The 21,745-nt window shown below is 33.6% G+C and overlaps 1 protein-coding gene across 11 annotated transcripts; it reads left to right on the forward strand.

Annotated features, from left to right (window-relative positions):
- The first annotated feature begins 1,527 nt into the window (after nt 1-1,527).
- On the forward strand, nt 1,528-20,381 carry LOC108969611 (epsin-1). Of its 11 annotated transcripts, none has more exons than XM_018934421.1 (11): nt 1,530-1,878; nt 2,010-2,903; nt 13,500-13,588; nt 13,681-14,336; nt 14,396-14,561; nt 14,629-15,117; nt 15,180-15,282; nt 15,343-15,590; nt 15,716-15,814; nt 16,374-17,321; nt 19,783-20,381. In XM_018934421.1, exons 3-11 carry the CDS (start codon nt 13,520-13,522, stop codon nt 19,846-19,848), a joined length of 2,844 nt encoding a protein of 947 aa, XP_018789966.1. In that variant the 5' UTR covers nt 1,530-1,878; nt 2,010-2,903; nt 13,500-13,519; the 3' UTR covers nt 19,849-20,381. The 11 variants fall into 11 exon arrangements, with proteins under 11 accessions (XP_018789964.1, XP_018789966.1, XP_018789967.1 ...); XM_018934422.1 differs by having other exon boundaries at nt 2,010-2,268; XM_018934419.1 differs by lacking the exon at nt 2,010-2,903 and having other exon boundaries at nt 1,528-1,827; nt 19,783-19,848.
- Nucleotides 20,382-21,745: the final 1,364 nt, after the last annotated feature.

Consider the following 21,745-nt stretch of genomic DNA (forward strand, 5'->3'; position numbering starts at 1 on the left):
TATTTGAAATATATAAACTATACTATTTTTTGTTTTGTAGTACTAATATGTTCATACAAAGCAACAGTGGGTAGGTAGAAAAGCAAAAACAATATAGATATTTATCATTCTTGTGTTGAATACAATATTCGCGACAGACTGCAAACGACATCTGTCAAATATTAAAATACACACGTTCTTATGGACAGACCTATTTTGACAGCTGCACGACTAAACTATTGCAGACCGACAGTTGTCGTTCTCGCTAACTTCAATATTTTCTTACGGGGCATCTCGGCAGGACAGAATTTATAGAATATACCTGCATTGCCGTGCCGATTGCCTCTGGAGACTCCACTTTGCTCATAGCTTACTAGATATAGAATACTAGATAGTTTGGCATATATCGTAAGCTATGAGCTGTCACTTCAACCGTTTGGCAGCGCAGTTTTCATTTCTATGAAAATTTCGAAGAGGCAACATTTTGCACATATGCCGACGGCATTTTCATTTCGGTAATATGAAATTTAGAAGAGCGAGTATTACCGTGCGATTCTGGACTGTGATACAGTATCAAGTCTCTAAATTTGACAGATACAGTTTTTGAGACTTGAGACGATTTTGCTATTCTGAAAGTGATAGTCACAAACTCTATTACATTTCATTATTCAGAGATGTTTTTATACTTGACTGAAAATAAATATGTCGATAACAAATATTGAATTTTCTATAACATAGTCAAAAAACCTAATTATCAATAAAAAATAAAAATATGTGTTGACTTTGTTTCATAATATTAACGAAATTTATGTAAAATTTATTTATTTTTAATCTTTTCGTGTTTGAGCTGCTTACAAAATATAAAAAAACGACAATCGATTAATATCTATGGTGATCTCTATTCAGTATATTCAAAATGGCAGACAAGAGTTCTTTTTGATTTTGTGACTTGCTAACTACCAGGTCTCAAATTTGAATCAATATTTTGAGGCTAAAGCTAGAGACTGTTTAGTGAATAGTAACTAGTCACAAATTGAGATTTTACCACAAAATGTCTCAAATAGAGACTAAAGACTGGTTACAGAATCCCGCTATTAGTTATATTATAATGTTTATGTTATGCTAACAAATGCCCACATACAGATCTGGCAATGGCAATTGCAATAGATTTTACAGTTAGTATGATATACATTTTATTCCGTCGAGATGCCCCGTTAGTGCTATCGGTTATCAATCACGGTCGACTGAGTAGCCAACCAAATTATCTAATTTAGAAAGTTTTAAATTCAGTAAATTAAAAAAAGAAGTAAAATAACAGTAAAAATTAGCTTGGTTCATACGTATATACAAACACTTATTTTACAATAATTCCCTGATGTAAATATTATATTTACCATGGCCATAAATCAGACCTTGCTATCATACGACAGATGTCTCTGTCTAAAAAAAATCAGCATTGTGCTGCCAGCACCTTCATAAATAAAAAATATTATTAGTTGCGTGCACCTAATAGTTTAAATTATAAAAAAACTAGACTTTTTTAAAAACTTAATAGTTTTCAATTAAAAAATTGCTAGAGTTGACTTTAAATTGAGTTTCCGACCATATTGCTAGTTATTGACATCTTTAGATGCAACACTGCTGCTTATTTAGTGTTTTTGTATTCGTAGAATTGGAAAGTTTGTGGGATCAAAGTTTGCTCCTGTTTTTTGTTATATATGTTTTTTATTAGAAACTCGTAAAAATTCTTTGGTTGAAAGATATTAAGTTATTCACAAAGATAAAATATTTTAAATAAGCTTAAACGTACACATATATAGATAAAAGTTTGGTTTCGGAGCTGAAAAAGTAAGCACAAGAAAAACAATAACCTTTGCAACATACGAATCATCAGCAAAGGTGAATGACGAAATAGTTTTCAGAATTTTCTCTTACTTTCATTTTATACATATTTTGAGTGATGAAAATTGTGGGAATCTATTATTATTAGAAATTATTAATGACTTAACTATAGTTTATACTATTTTTAGGAAGTGAAATTAAACAAATATAGCTATTTTCGAAAACGGAATAGCGCGATAAGAAGCAGGAGCAATCGCTTCAAATCAGTACTAAACGATCAGAGAAGCAGCGAAGTATCGTAAATAGAAGAAACCAAAAAACGTCATAAGTTGTCATCGCATTACGTTTCGCATTATTCTTCCACTCCCATTCTTAAATTCCTACTGGTCATAGAAGGCAGACGACCTAATCATTCATCCAGTATTCGTTCGACAGAAATTTTGGACGGTAACACTAGTAATATTTCGTGAAAAGCTAACAGCTTAAATAAAATCTAAATTTCATTGTAAATTGTAAAAAATCGAATAGTGCAAATAATACTGAAACGTTAGTGCAAGGAAAACTAAAATTGTGCAAAGTGAACATATTACCAGTGGAAAAGAAAGAAAGTAGTAAAGAGTAGCTATAGAAGAACGGACAAACCCAAAAGTGCAACCGAACACATATGCAGATTGGTCGCTATTGACAGCCATAGTTACAATAGCAAATTAAACACAAATTGTACAGAAATTCATCGTCGTGGTATTCTATTCCCTATCTTAGTTGTACTCCAACACACAAAAGCTCCTGCTGTGTTCGCTATACTCCCCCTTATGTGGTTTTACGTGTCATCGCCAATATAGGCCTAGTAAGAAAAAATAAAAAATATAATTAAGTGCCAAAGTTATCATTCGAGCAAGTAGTTAGCACACCAAACAGACGGTGTCTCGTGACATTGTTCAGTTGAGACTTAGCGCGACTGGGCCAAACGGAGAAACTTCTACATTAACCGCAACAACAATTTAGTGTTCGCAAAAAGGAAAACAGCAGTCAGACTGCAAGCAATCAAATACTTAACTACGCATTCTACCTATAAGGCTCAGGTGAGCCAAATAATTCTTTTTATTATTTTTATTTTTTCTTTAAAACTTATCAACACACTCACGAGCATATTTGATTGCATATTTCAAATAAAAATATCGGCAATTATATTTGCTTATATATGCGCACCTCGATATGCAATCAATTGCCATGTGAGATGTGCACATTAATTTCGGACTTCAGCCAGTTTCACTTTGTAAATTGTTTGTTTAGTTTTGTATCGTAATTTATTGTGTTAATTTTTGTTTGAGTTGCCATATCCGCCATACATTGTAACCTCTTGCTAATTTATATAGCAGAATTCAATTTAATTTTCTTTGTTCTTCGGCGAATAGTTTTTTCATTATAATTTTTTCATCGTAATCGAGGTTAATTAATAATATATGATGCAATTTTTAATAAAGATCGGCTTTACGAAATAACTGGAAGAAAAATATAATATTCAAATGGTGCCATCGCCAGCTACTAACTTGAACGCAGAATTCCCTATCACGAAGTTGTTTGACCTTACCTGAGTGGCTATGCTACTGCTTCAACAACTGTAAATGTAATATAAAACGCTTTGGACACCCAGCATTGCCGTAAGCTTGGCGCACTACCTTTTCCGTGCACTACATTTACCCTCATATTGCCGTCAGCCGGAAGCGGTTACTTATCTGCTTTGCCGCTTTGATTTTGTTCTTCGCTTTCATACACTTTTTGAAATACAACATATTTAAATATAATATTTTGCTTATGTGAAGAGTATAAGAAGCATGTTTTACGTCGTCAGAAAATAGTTCTGAACTGTTCTTAATTGTTTAAATATTTGTGTGATGCAAAGATGTTTTATTTTTGTGATAAAGAGTGATTTTTTAGTAAACGAGAATTGAATTGTCATTGATTTGTAACGTGCAAATGAGCTCAAATTTTGTTTTATCTGTCAATCCATTATTTTGTATTGCTTCGCAATTATATATTTGTAAAAAAGCCAAAATAACAATATATCAAAATTTTAGGAATTTCTTATATATATGTATGTACATTTTCTAGTTTTGTGTACTTTTATTTGTAACGAAGACATTGTGCACGTATCTATACTCTTAGCTGAAAGTAGTACATTGTGCTTTATCATCAACAGTGAGTTCTTTTACATCTTAAACTGTAGTTGCATTTGTTATGTTGATTGCACCATCAGTTGCTGTTATGTTGCACTGGTACAAAACGTAACACAAAAGTGAATTATCAATAAGCCGGAATGTGTAATAAAATTTCATTGCGCATTCCATGTATAGTAGCAATTTTCATTGTTTACTTTTGAGAAGATTTAGTTCAATACGACTTTACCTTTTATTTGGAGCACCTCAAATATTGAGTACGGTGCCTATAATTTTGCTGCAGCAAAACCATTTCTCAATCTCAATCTCAAATAGTGAATGGCTAGTTTGTTTCAATGGCAAACATTGCTTACTTATACATATGCACATGGGGATATAGTATATGCAGATATGTAAGTGCAAACCTACATGTACAGATTAACACTGGAGCTAAGTCATATGTTTGCTATCAAGCATTAATTTCGTATTTTCTCTTACTCACCTTAAAGTATGTATCGTGAAAAAAATATCATACCCTGAATAGTGCCTTGTTATTAAATTTGTGACACCCGACCCGACAGAGTCGATTTAGCCTCATCAGCGTGTACGTTCGTCCCATTGAATGTCTGTACATATGCGATTTTGACGATCTAAACTTTTTTGAAAGCTGTTCATTGTCGGAAACGCCGATATCGGAGACTATGTCATATAGTTGCCATACAAACTGAACGATGGAATCAAGTTATGTAGGGAAAACTTCTATATTTGATGATTAACTTCACTTCGCATGGATAATTGTCCAAAGCAACGCTATAATATCCGCTGCAATAAAAATTTACCGACCAAAGTCATGATTTTGTATGGAAACTTTTGTACTTGTGAAGGGTATTATAGCTTCGGTGCAACCATAGTTAACGTTTCTTCTTGTTTTTAATTTCAAGCCTTGTACTTTTCTTGTATTTTTTTGCTTATCAGTTTGTGTGGTATTTAATCAGTCATTTCGACATATGGAAACGTGTGATATTTGTGGTTAAATTTTTTTTTTATGTTGCAATCGGAAGAACTTATATTCTTTTGCCATTGTTCTGGCATAAAAATATCTTTGGAGAATTCTGCTGAATCATCGCCAATAAATTCATATTCAATTTAAATTTCATACTAACTCCTTACATGACCTCTTTTCAGACTGCTCAGCCAAATTTTTCCTCTTAGGCCAATTGCATTTTAAATAACAACGTTTCTAATTTTGCGTCGAACTGTTTAGAATATTTGATTTTTATCACTGAAATGCCCGATAACAAGCACTTTATTGAGACAAAGAACTTATTTCGAGAAGTGCAATCACCACAACAAAAACATACTTCAAATATATATTTATATAATTTTATGACTTTGTTTAGTTATGTTTCGCTTTGTCGCGCAACTGCGTCAGCATCACCAAAACTCCAGACACTTGACGCCCACTGTACTAACACGCAGTTGAGAGCAAGCAAGGACAAGCTTGCTAATGTGTGTGTTAAGCAGATACCCGATTTTATTTAGTTCGCATTTGTTTTTGTGCTTGCGTGTAATTCACATGTATGTATGTACACTGATTTAATTTACCAAAAATGCATTGACCTATCGCATTGAAGCTTTGAGACTTAAACACCATTTACATATGTATATAAAATGTGTGCGCTCTGCTCTCACAGCCGCGGGGGTGGTGGCGGAGAGCTGAGTGAAATTGTCTGAAAGTCAAGTTCATGCACCCGTTAAATATTTACTACCTTTCATAAAGACCGTTCTATGTGTTCGCGCTACCACTACCAAATAAGAGCAGTTAAATACATACAAACACTTTCAAAATATAAATATAAATATACACATATGTACATGCGTATGAAAGTTTGCATTTCGTTCTGCGTCATCTCTTGGCATCATATTTTAAAATTTCTATCTGTGTTTTTATAAAAAAATTTTCAGAGCAGTACCTGTTAACCTCTTTTAACCGCAGATATATATTATGAACTGTCCCCGTTCATGTTTTTATTTTTATATGTTACATTTGCCAATTTATGCAAATGAAGCGATGCTAACGATTTTTAATTAGTCCGTTCCCACGACAGTCGGGTCTACGAAAACCGGAACGGACCCGGATTTTTATCCGGCCAAGGACTGTCAACTCGGCAGAATTCTGCCGTTACAACAACAACAACAACAACATTTTTAATTAGTACAAAGTAAGAGTCGGTCAGTTTGCCGCATTCGCTCATACAATATAAGTTCATTCATAAGTCTTAGCGCTTTGAATCAGAGGTGAAATATGCATATGTAAACTATGTATGTAGTATGTATGCCGGCCATATCTGTGATAACGTCTGTCAAAATCATAAATATTTTCTTTTTTAATTTTCACATGCGTTCTGTTTGTTTGTTATGTTTTGTATTTATTAATTTTTTTATTGTTTATGAATTTTATTTATCGTTGTTACTTATATTTTATTGCATATATTAAAAGTGAGCAGTTGCTATGCCATATAAAATATATTTTTTGTATTCTTCCAACCACTCTGCGGCTGCAATTTTTTCCTTGGCTCAACTGTAACCAAAATTTAATTTATTGTCACAACTCGTCACAACGTCCAAGAGTGTGCTGAGTAAATAGTTATTTAACACATCTACATATGTAGTATGTGTTCTTGCTTAGAATGTAGTTGCAGTTTTAAGAAACATTTTAGTTTCCCATTCCAACAATATGCTCTCAGCCGCAATGCTTTTCAATTAATTATGGTATTTCACCGACTGTTTATTTTATTTATGCCATCATTTCAATCTGATTTGTATTTTTTTCCGACTTTATTGAGGGCGAAATGCGCTATCGCAAAAATTTCGGTAATTTACACCTTAGTGTGATAAAGAACATTTTTGACAACTCACCATTTCATATGAAAATTGCTTTTTATGTGTATACATATGCGCAATAAATTAGAACGAAAGTTTATTCGTCTATAATCAGCATACTTTGAGCATACATACACACATATGTATGTACAATATATACTTACATAAGTATATATAGGTGTGTATGCATGTTAAACAAACAAAAATCAGACGTTAAGGTAAAATATCACACACATATATACTCAAAAAAAGAAAACTGGCAAACACTTGACAGCCTTCATTGCAGCTGATAAGATTACATTAAAAATATTTATAAAACCGAAAATGTTATTAAAGCAGAAATGGCTCGAAGGAAATAGTGAGTAGTGCTTCGTTGTAAATATGTCAGTATATAGTCACAAGTCATTCATGATTTGAATAGTTGTAGCGGGTAAACATAGGTGAATGACGAATAAATATTGGTATTAAAACGCAGTATTCAATAAAACATAGTGATTATTTAAAAATCATTGGGCAGCAGTAGCAATTAGTCAATTATCAGTACTTAATTCAGTCAGCAATCAGTCAGTCAATTAACTAAATATTCCCTGCAAACGAACATAGCCAAAAGCAACTTTTGATAGTGAATAGTCACTGCCACAAAGTCAGCAATGAAGCCAAAGGCAGACTAATTATTTGTCAAGCCAATATTTAAAGTCAGGACCATTTTTAGTGATTGTGTTTAAAATCCAAGATAATTGTTTTTTTTTTAACAACTTTTATGCCCATCTGCTCATACAAACACTTTTAATTAATATACTCTTTCCATGAACTCACTTCCGCTGCACAGCTGCATTGTACTTCGAGTGAGTATCCAACTCGTTTTGAAATGAATATATTACAATTTTCTGCATTACATCGATTTAGCATAACTCTACAAATCAGTCGCTGTAAAGAAGTTGCATGTCGCTTCGTGTGCTCATTGTAGCCGAGGCCTCGTCTTTTGCTTGCTTGCCACCAATGTAAATATCCACACCACGTGTTTGCTGTTGTTAACATGCCAATTAATTTATTTTTAGTTTCAGTTGAAGTGGGCAACAGAAGGAATAAAATTAAAAGGGTATAAAGACTCTGGCGAACTTGAAGAAATCAAAAAGTATATACCATGTGGTAAAATTAATTGCTCGTACTAATATTAAAAGTTATCAGATCCGACAGCCGAATATCATCGCTCTAAACAAGCAATTGGTATTTTTTACATGGCGATATCCCTTGATTCCCTACGTCAATACAGACAAAAAAGTTCATTTCGATCATAGACCAAAACAAACTACATACAGTAATTTGATTTCGAAAACGTTAGAAGTAACTGAAAGTAAAGTCAATCGGTTGATAATCGATTCAAGTCTGAACTACTTCCTTTTCAATATTGAATTGAGCATTGTGAACAATAATTCTCCTCGAAGAAACTCGACGAGTCAGTCAGGAATTTTTCTTACTAGTTCTATTTGACACCGCAGGGTAGTTACAGTTGTAGGTACATATGTATGATTCATAGTTGTGGCCAAACATGGTCATACCATATATTGTAAATAAATCGATAAATAGCTTACACAGGTCTAACATAAACGTAACTGATTAAATTGAATAATTAACGTGGTACTTTGTTTGCCTTTGGCAAAGGGAATCAGACATTAGTCCTCGTTATATCCCATCTTACTTTCTTTATATCCTCCAATCATATTGCATGTAGTTTAATTCTGTGTGTTCTGCTAGTTTATTTTTATTTTGTTAAATTCCATTCAGTTTTATGCCAAATGCGATAGTCACCCGACAGGGCGTATGAGCAACTAGTTTGGTATGAAAGGTTTTGAGGCGTTCAATCAGCCAAGCTTTCAAGTAATATTTTACATCAGTTTTAATGATTGTAAGGTAACGAATTTAATCATTACTATTGTATATTTTTGTGGTTTAGTAATCACTAGACAATTGCCCCCTGAAACCAACCAGTAGTGATTAAAGTGTGTTATAATGGGAATAACAGAGAAAAAAAAATGATTTTAATATATTATGTAAAAGAGATATCAGAAAAATATGTATTAGCTAGCACTTATTAGCTAATTCTCCTATGTTAATTACAGCAAATCTTTCCTGATACGTATAAGTAGGCATATAGCGCATGCAAACCTACAAAATCACAAAAATATATGCCCATTAAAGTATTGTTAAATCTATTGCCAGCTTCGCGGTCAGCTGTAGCGATTTCCTCTATTTATTTTACTTCTTTCGCATTGCTAGGGTTTCACCTAAACCGTTTTGTCTCAACGTAGTGCTTTTTTCGCAATTTGCAAATTGAATTATTCACTTTTTCGCTTTGTTTTTGGTTTGTTTGCCAATATATTTACGGACATTTATACATACAAGTATACATATGTAGGTGAGGTATGAATTCGCATTTGGTGTGGTTATTTTGGTTTGGCAAATCCTTTGGCTATGTGTTTGTGTTGTGTTTGGACTCTGGAGAATGGTCAGTGTGCGCTGACGTATGTTCGTATGTATTTTTGTTGAAAGTCGTTTTGTTGTTTGCGGCGTTTTCCATTATATTATTGTACCTTAGTTTAGTGGTTTTTATGTCTTTTGTGGTGGTGATTATGGAAATGCATAAAAGTATGCGTATGCATTTGTGCATGTATGTGTTCGCCCGCTTATTTTCATACTTTGCATATGCAGATAATTGTATTTAAAACTCAGACCCCTGCTATGCACTCTACTCAATACAGCTCTTCTTTGTTGTTGCTATTTCTTATAAAAATCGCCGTTAGCTTTGGCTGCGTGTATATGTATTTCGCCATTTTTTACTCTCATAGGCATAATTTTTCATACTCTTTCGCGCGTCGGTAGGGCCAATGTTGTTTGCAAAGGTGTTGCGTGACCTCAGTTTTCGCGTGAACTTGACGAGAAGGTATTGCACAATTCCTTACTCCGTGCTTATAGTTTATTGAATTTTTCGGTAGTTTTTTGTTAAAGTTTGAAAGTCATAGTACAGGAAAATATAAAAACTTTAACTTTTGGTTCTGCAACACAAAGGTACTTAACTAAAACATGTGTTTATTTGTTTTTTAGTGTAGCTGGAGCTGCTTTAAAAGTGTGTTTTTATTTGTTTATAGTGATCATTTCATATATTTTTGCTGTAAATAGAAACAGCTGAGTGTTGTTTGAATGATCACTAATATTCAAGTTGTAAAACAAAGTTCGACATTTTGTTGAATGGATTTAAAATGTGGTCTGCGAATGTTTCTTAATTATCAATGATTTTAGAAAACTGTAGAAATCAAAACAACATGTGAATACAGGGCCATTAATAAGCATGACAAATGTTTGCATAGTAGGAAATTAAAAAAAAAAAGTTATATTGTTAACTAAATGTATGTATGTCAAAGTTAATAACAACGGAGTTAAAACTTTTCAAACTGAACTAAAAACAAGAAACAACGTTAACATGCAATATAATATCCTTCATAGCAGCATCTCTTATATCATAAAATCGTATAAAAAAGGTCTTTATCTTTACTTTGAGCAGTCAGTTTGTTGGGTAGCCATATGCTATTGTGGTCGATCTAAACAATTTGTACAGATGTTGCAGTGTTGTCTTGGACAATTGTCTGTACCGAATTTCGTGAAGATATTTGTTTAAAAAAAAGTCTGGTATCGGCGGAACCGTTAAATGAGCGAATTCTGGGGGAAAAGAGGTCGTGCACAAAATTCCAGAATGATATCGCAAGAGCTGCGATACTAGGCGTATACACATACATACGATCGGAGATGTCTATATCTACTCGGTTCGTCACACGGATATTTATATACAAATATAATAAGGCAAAAGTAGTTAGTGATAAAAATCTGTAAATTCCTTTTCACTCTGTGAGGTTCATGACTTTGAAGAAAGCTGTGTTGTGCATTAAGATTGAACGCGTAAATGTAGGCAATATTTTTTGTAAATTAATGAAATATGTCATAAATTGTATAAAATAAGTAAAAGTCATCAAAAAGTTAGAATAACCAATGTTAGAATTTGTATGGTTGACTGTTCTGACTAAAAGATTGAGGGCATTATGTATTAATTTTTTAAATAATTTAAACAGGTTTTAAATAGATAATAATTGCGACTGCCACGTTGAATATTAATTTCAATTTAATATTTTTTAGGAGGAGAAATATCATTATTTTTCAACACAAAAAAATAACCTCGAAGCTCTTTTTTAGCGCTCTGCAATTTTGCTTTCAATTTCTGCTTATTTTTATGTGCTCGCTTTGTAGGTTCGTCCTAGTGTAATGTCCTTTAATTTCTTATATAATAATTACACACAAAAATGTACATTATTTTTATTTGATTGTGTTATTATCTTGTATCTTGTATCTCATAGCTTGCTTTGGAGCACTAAACAAAATCTACAACTCGACAAAAGCAAAAAAGTAAAACTAACAAAAAAATAATAATAATAAAAACTAGCATTTTACGCAAAAACGCAAAGCCATAAAAGTTTAAGAAAAAGTTCATAAAGAAAGCAAAAAAACTAAGCGTAGCGAAAACAATCAAAAGTAAGTCCTACAACAACTAATACATACAATACAATTTTACAACTATTAGCAAATATTCGAATTGCATATCTTCATATACATACATATATATGTTTGCTTGTTTGTTTGTATCATTAGCAATTATGAAATATTCTTCTACTGTTATTAAATAAACGCATCAATGCAATGAAATGCAATTTACTAAATACATACCTATACTTTTATATACATACATACTTTTCTTGCGCATCAATTCGCTTCACACATATTATATGTATTCAAATTGTGTTAAATAAGCATTACATCGTAAATATTGAAATTCAAATATTTCTGCACTCCATCCCGGTTTTTTGTTGTGTGTTCATTGAACTTTCATTTTGTGCATTCATCTGTAGAAATTATTTATTCCTTCATATTTTGATTTATGAAATTTCGAAAACAAATAGCAATCATCGGATTCAATGAGGAGAGATTGTAAAGGTTTGGATTTTAGTCTTTGACCCCTCAAATCGTTTAAATACCCAATTTTTGTTCAATTTGTTGAAATTATGCATTTCCTATTGCTTTCCATTATCTACAGCAGTTTTTATGACCTTTTAACCTGGAGTTGTCTTCACAATGGCACCTTTAAAGACTTTTGCGACACGTGTTCAAAATAAAGTTCTGTCTTTCGTTCCTCTGCCGTGCTCCTGAAAAATTCTAAGACTTTGATATATTTAATCACGAAATCCTGACTGATTCGTTTAAAATTCTTTATTCGACCTTTCAAAATTAGAACATTGCTTATATATAGACTGTAGGGTAATTCGTACATACTCCACCAATTGAATAAAAGAGTGAATAAAATGCCATAGAAAATCTTATAAAATTTTAAATAAGTAAGTTTTCCAAAAATGTATGTGTCACCCTTAAACTACTCCGAACTCATTCCGAAACTACTCCAAAAGTATTTCGAAATTTTACATTCCGATTCCTCACTCCTAATATTGTTTGCAGTTTTTCCCTCAAGTGTGCCTATGTTCTGGTGCATTTCTATATTAAAAATAACTATTCATATATGTATATATGTATATACATATACATATACGCATATTTAMAATTTTCTTCCATCTTAATAACACCAAACACAAGTAATTGTCCAGCCATCCTTCAAAATCGCCTTTATCGCCTTGTCTATTATTTTCAATAATTCGGTGCACTCGCATAAAAAAATTTCGCACTCTTATTTAAATTGCTGTCACCACAAAAAGTGTGCCTTTGGCACTTTAAATTTTGTGGTTTTCTTTTAATTGTTTTCGTTATCGTTTCAGTTTAGTTATACTAATTTATTTCGGATCAATTAAGTGTGTGGCACGTGGGAGACAGTTCCGTTTTGGTTTTTGAATTGTGCAAAAACAAATAAAAATAATAGTTCAAGCGTTTCAAAATAATTCATAACATCGAAATTTTTATAAACAATATGATTCTTGTTACTAAAATTTATTGTTCTCCACACACAACTGCGACCATATACATACTTTTAACCAAAAATGCAAGCATTTTTTTAAAATAATTTTTATTTTCATTTCATCCTCTAACCACAAAGTGCTCTTCTGTTCAATCGCGATAAACCTGGTTGACAAATCGAATCGCCAATGCAACGCCTGCCATCCAATTTTCAAGTTTTTATTAACAAATGCATACAAGAACAGCATGGATGCAATGTTTAGCCAAAAATTTGCCGTCAATAATGTTTGGGCGTAAAATAATGCGCCATTGCTTACATTTAGGCTCTTATGCATTGTTTTTTTACTATAAGCGCTTATTAGCATGTTGCCTACATATAGGCGCAAAATAGTTTTTTCTCTATTTTAAATTTCACTATTAACTTAATGTTAGTTACCAGCAACCTTGCATCCCTGCTTTTTCTTGATAACCGTTACGAATAAAAAAAAAGTTATATTCGTAGAGGAATCCCTATCCATTTGCATGTTCTACAAGCGAAGAGTTTAAAGGAATTTGTTTAATTCATGTCTAGTAATATTTGTAAATAATTTTCTGTTTTGTCCACGCAAAATAATCGATTATTTATCTCATCCAAAGTGCGAAAACAAAAGGAAGAAATGCAAGTGAATGTCGCTGGTCTACGTCGGAACATCAAAAATATTGCGCACAACTACTCAGATGCGCAGGTAAGTTGGCTCCAAACCCCAGTCTCTTTCACATAATGATAAATTTCATCTAATGTATATTTTCTCGTACGCTCTTTCACTCTTTTTCACAGGTTAAAGTACGTGAGGCCACTTCCAATGACCCATGGGGGCCATCGCCCAGAATAATGGCCGAAATCGCCGATCTCACCCACAATGTGGTTGCCTTCTCGGAGATAATGAATATGATTTGGAAGCGCCTTAATGATCATGGCAAGAACTGGCGTCATGTCTACAAAGCGCTCCTACTGTTGGATTATTTAATCAAAACCGGCACAGAGAAGGTGGCGCAACAGTGCATAGAGAATATTTACTCCATAAAAACACTGCGTGAATTCGTGCACTTTGAAGAGGGTAAAGATCAGGGCACCCATGTGCGCGAAAAGGCTAAGCAGCTGGTGAATTTATTGAACGACGATGAGCGTTGGAAGAATGAGCGCGTGAAAGCTTTGAAGGCGAAAGAACGTTTCGCTCAACATCCCAGTGGTTTTGGTAGTGATGGTTATATTGATGGACCGACGCATCATGATATGCCGCCCGGTTGGCAGGAGGAACCGAAGCCGGTGTCCGAACTTGAGTTGGTGCGTCCACAAACGGCGGGCGAAGAGGAGCTTCAATTGCAGTTGGCCATGGCGATGTCGCGCGAAGAAGCCGAACAGGAGGAGGCTAAGCGACGAAGCGATGATGTGCGACTGCAGCTTGCGCTGAGCCAGAGTGAACAAGATTTCAAGTGTGTACAATTATTGACTACTCCGTAAGCAAAATATTTACATCTATCTACTATTTCAGAGATCAAACGGTTCCAGCTGCTGCGCCTAAAAAGGAAGAACCACAATCACATCTGTTAGATTTGCTGGACATTTCTTTGGGTGCCACGAGTATTTCGAGTCCACCATTGGGTGCCACAGGTGGCAGTGGCGATCCATGGGCCACACCGGCTCGAGCTGCCAGTCAGGTATTTCCAACAACAATTTACATTAGTTTACATATATTATTGTTGTTCTTATATAAATTCTTCCCAGCTATCTGATCCTTGGTCTGGCACATCATCGCCACAAATCGATCCTTGGCAACCGGCCGCAGCTATGCGTACCGCCATCGCTCCAGCGCCGTTGGGCGCCGTCGGCGGTATAGCAAGTAATGGTGATGATACCTGGGCTCTAACACGCACACAATCGCCGTCCGTCGCTTCTGGCTCGTCGACTGAAGGTTGGTTGCATAGCAATGGCGCTGGAATTGCTGGTGCGGCTGGTGGAGCAGCGATCTTGAATGGCAATTCCATTGGGGGCGGTGCTATTGGTGGCCTGGACCCTTGGCTTTCGAAAACGGGCGCTTTTGGTGGCGCAGCTGCAGCGGAGAGGGTGGAACCAACAGATCCTTGGCTGACGGAAAATGTGAAACCAGTTACTATGGCACCACTTGCGGCTGCGCCTAATGTCGACCCATGGGCGCCCAAAGCCGGTGCGACCGGTGATGACCCCTGGAAGAGTAATCAAACGAATGCGGTTAAGGTATGGCGGTATAAAATCGTTCTTCACATTAAATAATATACAATAATAACAATATTTTCCAGAAGCCTTCGCCCGATTTGGATGAGTTCGATATAATAACCAATCGTAATAAGGCTGGCGATTTACTAACTAACAACTTGATAAGTGCTTCGAACAACAATAACGGTAATTTTGTTTGGCATTCTCATTTTGATTTACTAAAACTATTTAGCGTCTTCAATACAGCATCACTACTCGATGAAATGGATCCTCTGTCTGCAACGAATTCATCGCTCAATGCATCATCAACGAATACGAACAAACAACTGAAAACACCGCAATCGTTCTTAGGTGAAAACTCGTCATTAGTTAACTTGGATAATCTAATAAAGCCCGTGCAAACACAGTCACAAGCTGGCAATGCTGCCTACAATCCATTTAGCGATACTGTTATACCACCAAAAACAAATCTATTCCAACAACAACAGCCTGCGGTGAGTCGTTAGTGTAATATTTGCTTATATTATATTTGCTTGGTAGAAAAGTTAAGTTATGAACCCTCAGCAGCTACTGAAAGTTATAAAAAAATAACCTATAAATTTGTTACTGTTATTTACAGGTACCGTCCATTAACCAGCTAAAACAGCAACAGCCTTTTGCTATGACTATGAATCAGGATCCTTGGGCGCCGGTTGCTAACTCCACAAATGCGTCTCAGGTATGTTCAGCCATACAGTCATTGGTCAATGCCATAATTGCATAAAAAATGCGAAAATTAATTTGAAAATTCTAGCAAAAGATCAAGTAAAGATTCAAGTAAAGAAGAAAACTTTGAATTTATTGTTATGAGTAATTTAAGCCAATATCTTTGGTGCATGGTCTGCTAATGTCTGCTAAGGTCTGAAATGCATTATGCGGTGTCATTAAAGAATTGCAAAATGTATAGGAGAATCGTCTAAGATTTCAAAATTCCTACCTAAATACCCTCCATCAAAATCTATTGCTTATTGTGATTATTTCGCTTAATTACATTTTTATAGTGAATGTGCTCTAAATACTTAAGTTTTTTTTACTTACTATAATCTGCTATAATTTAATATGTACTTTTATTTGATTTTATTAATGCAATTAAATTCTACAGTTATCAATTCTTTTTCTTCTTAAACATTTAATTTCTCTTCTCAATTCACCAAAAAAATGGTTGCATGAAAACATGAAAAAAAACAACAACCAAAACAACAACGCAAAATTATTCTTCCCTTCTTTTGACAACTAAGTCCTCCAGAAACTTCTTTACTGATTACGATAGCGATGACTTTACAAGTTTCAATAGCAGCAGTGAGCATAATCACAATGACATACTGAACAACAGTAATAATAGTAATAACAAACAAACCAACAATAAGTACAACAATAACAACAAACAAGCTATGCAATACTCCAAAAGTGATTACGAAGTTTTCAATTCCTCATTTGTCAGCTCAAACGACTTTTTTAGTTATCCTAATAACAACAATAATAAAAGTCAACATGATGGACCACACCAATTCCAAACACAAGTACAAATTCATAGTCAAAGTGTAGATAATATACGCAATATGCAAATTGCGAGCGACAGCGACACCGAACTGCATGAGAAAGCTTCAACCACTACGCTACGCAGCTTCCAAGGCGGCAACGTCAACAACAATACGCTGCGCTTTCAGCCGACACTCGCACCCACCACCACTCAATTTCAGCCTTTTGCTGACTTCAGCAACGCAATTAAGCCTGATTTTCCGAGTGCCAATAGTAATTTTAATACTAATAACAGCAACAACAACAATAATCCTTTATCAAATTACGCATTTGGCCAGCCACCGGCCGGCAGTGCAAATGACAAATATCCAGCAGCGTCGTTGACGTCAAGCTACAGCAATGCCTTGACAGCCGCTCTGGCCGACACACCGGGCATTAAAATAGCGCCGCTATCGATGCTGCCCACGTCAGCTACAACAATGCAAACAACATTTGATTATGCCGCCGGTTTTGGCAACAGCTTTGACAACAATAGCGTCGCCGGTGGTGCTGGCGGTGGATCGCTGTTCAATTATGGCTTCTTCGATGCGAATTCTTCAATGAACCACAACCACAACAACAACTTTGGAAATAATATCGATAACAACAATGCAATATTTTCGACGTCAACCTTATCGTCATCGTCGTTGGGCAACTGTAAGCTGGAAGTGAGTGTCCATTAAACACGCTCTGATTGCTCTGACAAAGTTGAAAATAGTACTGTATTAATGCAAAGTTGCTGTACTTGTTAACGTTGGCTATAAAGCGTACAATACATATTTGTTGAGTTCATTGCTACAATCTGCCGTTGCTATGCTATTGCGTTGAATTTGTTGCTGTGACGAGCGTTTATTTTCACATTTGAAATTTGAGTTTGTTATTTTGACATTAGTTGCGTACTTAATTTGTAAATTTGTTGTATTGCTCCGATTTCGTTGCTCGTTGCTCGTTACTTGTTTTGTTAGTTTGGCTAGTATTCTTCTTGTTTTGTATTGTTTTTAATTTTATTTCAAATTAGGTCCTAATCAGAAACCAAAGACTATTGTTTATTTAAGCAGCGTGATCTGTCCATTAAATATTGCACAGTTAGGTTCTTTGGTAGTTTTTATCAATCTTTAGAGATTTTATTAAATGAAATATTTCGGATTAAGTAATAATAATGTAAGCGAATCTTAGAATGGCAGCCAATGAATTATGGAAACAATTTTTTCCTCAATGGTATTGAAAACATTAACTTCGGCTTCACCAAAGCTTTAATACTAATAAAACAACTACATGCTATAGTGCCCTGAATAGAACAATTTGATCAAAAATTTTAGTTTTGTCTTGACAAATAATTCGTGCCGAATTTCGTGAAGAATAAGAACAATTTCAGATCGATATCTCAAAAAGATATCGAACAGACAGATCGTCATAGCTAAATCTACTAAGCTCAGAACCGCTCATCAATTATACATATGTATGTTATAGGGTTTCCAAACTTAATACACCCTGTTTAGGAATTAATTAACAAGTAATAAATAATATAATATAAAATAAGTAATAATGCGCCGGGAAGTATGCAACGCTGTGCACAACCATTTAAAAGAACTTAATAAGAAAAGCAAACGGCTAGTATTGTAAAAAATAAAAAATAAACATTTTTCAAGACATTCAGGATAAAAAATATAAATATATACGTAATCGTTTCCTATTGCAGATTATGATCATCTGCAACCGAAAATAATCTAAGAAAGATGTTAAATTTTCAAAAATTACTTAGACTTGCTCAGAAAGTATTATAACATTTTTTTTATACATTAATGAATTTTTTAATTTTTTTTTTGTATTTATATTTTTTATGAATTTTTTTTATTTATTTATTTATTTATTTTTTTTTATGTTAACACACTTCAAAATATTAAATATTTAGTATTTGAATATTTTTCAATCCAAACAAGTTTTAAATAATTAAATTTTCAGGGATACTTTAAAAATTATGAATTTTTTGCAATGATACATTTAGGTACAAAATCTTGCTAATTAAAATAAATTGAATAACTTCCTATTTTTTGTTTTTATTTTACAAAATCCTTGATAACTAAAGTTTCCAACAAAGCCACTGTCTTTCTTGCTACCCCTTCTTTCTCCCACCTTCTGCGATCCTTTAACACTTCGTTGCATGATTTAATTTCCGTGAGAATAAAAATTTTTTTGGAAATTGGGAAAGCCCAAATTTTTAATGTGGGCTATTATAAGATGACAAATTTGAAATTTTGTGATTGTCGTGTTTCTAGCAACAGAGTTACGTAACATTGTACATAAGCAATATCTTGCAACAAATCTAATAAATTTACAAGGAGGTTACTGAATGGATATGCTCTTTTTTTATTGAATACAAGTGGACAGAAGTAAACTCTTTACTTTTACAATAAATTGTAAATTAAGAAACGATGTAGCTGCCAGATCAACGAGAAGTTAACATTGCATATATGCAATGCTATGCAACGAAGGGTTAACCAACGTTTGTCTCTTTGAAACATATTTGCTTCACTTACATACATAGTATATATATACTTACAAGTATTTCTTCCACATAATATCTCAAAATTTTGTATCTTATAGCCATCAATGGAGGCTTGGACGCTTAAATAAAAAAAAAAGGGTAAACTTAATAAACGCTTTAAACAAATCTTAATCGCATGTCATACGCTTGCTCAAATTCATAAAAAAAAAAAAAATAACTCGAAATATTTTATAACTCTTTATTATTGTATCCGTATGTTTATGAAATATTTCGAAGTTTTTTTTTATGAGTTGCTGCGTTATTTTATTGTCTAACCAGTAGAAAGTTGTCGTAGCTGCGTGGAATCACTTGTAAATAACTTAAATAATTGTAGCGGGCAAACTAACATTCGACAAAATTTGAGCTAAGAAGAAATATGCATGACAATTGCGGCACCCTACTAACCCAACAACTTACCTATTGCGTATACTGTTAGCCTTATATGTACAAAACTAAATATTTTTAAATGTAAAATTTTGAAAAAAATTATACTTTATATAAATTTTTCTGTTACTTATAATCACACATATGCATTAATATTTTATGGTTTTCGAAAATTAAACGATTTCCCATCTCCATTTCAGAACAACAATAATATGCCTTGGATGAACCCGGAAGCGGCATCGTCGTCTAATCCATTCTTATCGTAAAGTAGTTTTTTAAATGCGGAAATTTATATAGGGCGGGTTATAAAACAGCGTGTGCGAGTTAGAGGAATAAAGAGTTCTTTTTTTATATAGACATATTTACGCATAAAATAGAGAAAAACTAAAACAAACAAACAAAAAAACAATAATGATAGTAAGGAGTATAAATTTAATATAAGTATTATAATTGTAATAAATGTTTGAAAAGCGGTCAGGACATTTGTAATTGAGCATGTTAAGCAAAGTGAGATAGAAAGTCAAACGAGCAGAGAGCGCGCAACAAATTGTTGTGAGCGCATGCGCGCGTGTGTGCGTGTGGTTGTAGCGCTAAAAATTAAAATTTCCAAGCACCTCAAAGGCAATGTATGTTAAATGTAAAAAAATGTAAACATTTGCCAGCACATGCACATTGTCGCATTGCGCTCTTCAATACGTTGCATAAGCAGTAGATCAATTAAAAACAAAGAAATTAACTAAAATCACAGGCAGCTAGAATTATATAAACGTAAGAAATTAAGCTGTTACGGTATGCGAAACGATTGGGTAATAACCGATTCTACAATATTTTATTTCAAATCCAATAGAAATTATAATTGTTTAAATATTTTATTCGTTGTAAATTTTCCATAATTTCCTCTTGTAATTTTTAACAAAAGCGATATGTATGTATACAAAAATATTTTTATATATAAATAGCACATACACATGTATGAGGATTAACACTATGAACAATGCTATGCTGCATTTTGCTAAGCGCTAGAGAAATTATGTTTGTTATATTACTGTTGTATGCGTTCAACCAATAATGACAGCTAAAGATGTATACCACTTATATACCTATATATTATATTTACAAAATACTAAACCAAAAGAAAGCGTTAACAGCCAGGCTAAATTAAGAAAGCGTATCAAAATTATTAAAATGTGCAAGAAATAGCCTACAAAATGTTTATTACTACTTACAAGCTTATTATTACTATTTAGTGACTTTTATTTAGCCGATAGCAGGTATCAACGATTATGTGACATAATACCATTTGTGCTACTAACTATTTTATTTCATTTTTAACTACAACTCATACAAGCTATACAATCTAAGCGCTATGATTTTGTTTCATTTCATAAAATACAAAAAAAATAATTAATAATATATGTATGTATGTGTTGTGTAAAATTTGTATAAAAAATCACAAAATTTGAGCAAATTTATTCAGTTTTACAATTATTTTTAACTGCTTTTGCATATTGATTTATAGAATTGTACATATTTACACTTGCAAATACTTTTTTCATTTATTGGCGGAGCATTGTAGTGTTGTTGTTGTAGCGGAGCGTACTATTTTTGTTTACAATTTGTTGTAATATACGATTTCATGGCGTTATTCTGCAACCGAAGTCGAAGTATCCAAGGGGATATTGATTCGGACGTTGTTGTTTTAGTAACAAACATCAGTTTCCCAGTCAATTTTGTGCATATTGTTAGCGTTTATGTGACCGACACGGACCCTTTTTTAATTCCGAACCTTGTTAGCAGTATTCACCTAACTACAACGAGTTAGTTAGTTCTTGTTGTAGCGTCAAAAAAGACTCCCCAAATAATTCCATGAGGAATGCTATCGAGCAGACAAGCTTTGGCCTGATAAAAATCCGGGTCCATTCCGGTTACAAACGATTGTCGTTGGAACGTACCTTAGTTTTTTAATTAACTTCTGCTATAACTATTTGCCAAAGTTTGGAAAATCGAAAATCGAACAAACAACTGGTATAAATCAATAGAGTGGTATAATAAGTTTCAATTACTCCTTCAATATGTTATGGCGCTAGTTTATGGCGCTCTTATCTAAAGAAGCTTCCATACATTGGAGAACATTTTGAATAGTTTTTAATCAATAGTAATAGT

Source organism: Bactrocera latifrons, unplaced genomic scaffold, assembly GCF_001853355.1.
Source record: "Bactrocera latifrons isolate USDA-ARS-PBARC rearing strain unplaced genomic scaffold, ASM185335v1 scaffold_26, whole genome shotgun sequence".
In the NCBI taxonomy this organism is placed as follows: domain Eukaryota; kingdom Metazoa; phylum Arthropoda; class Insecta; order Diptera; family Tephritidae; genus Bactrocera; species Bactrocera latifrons.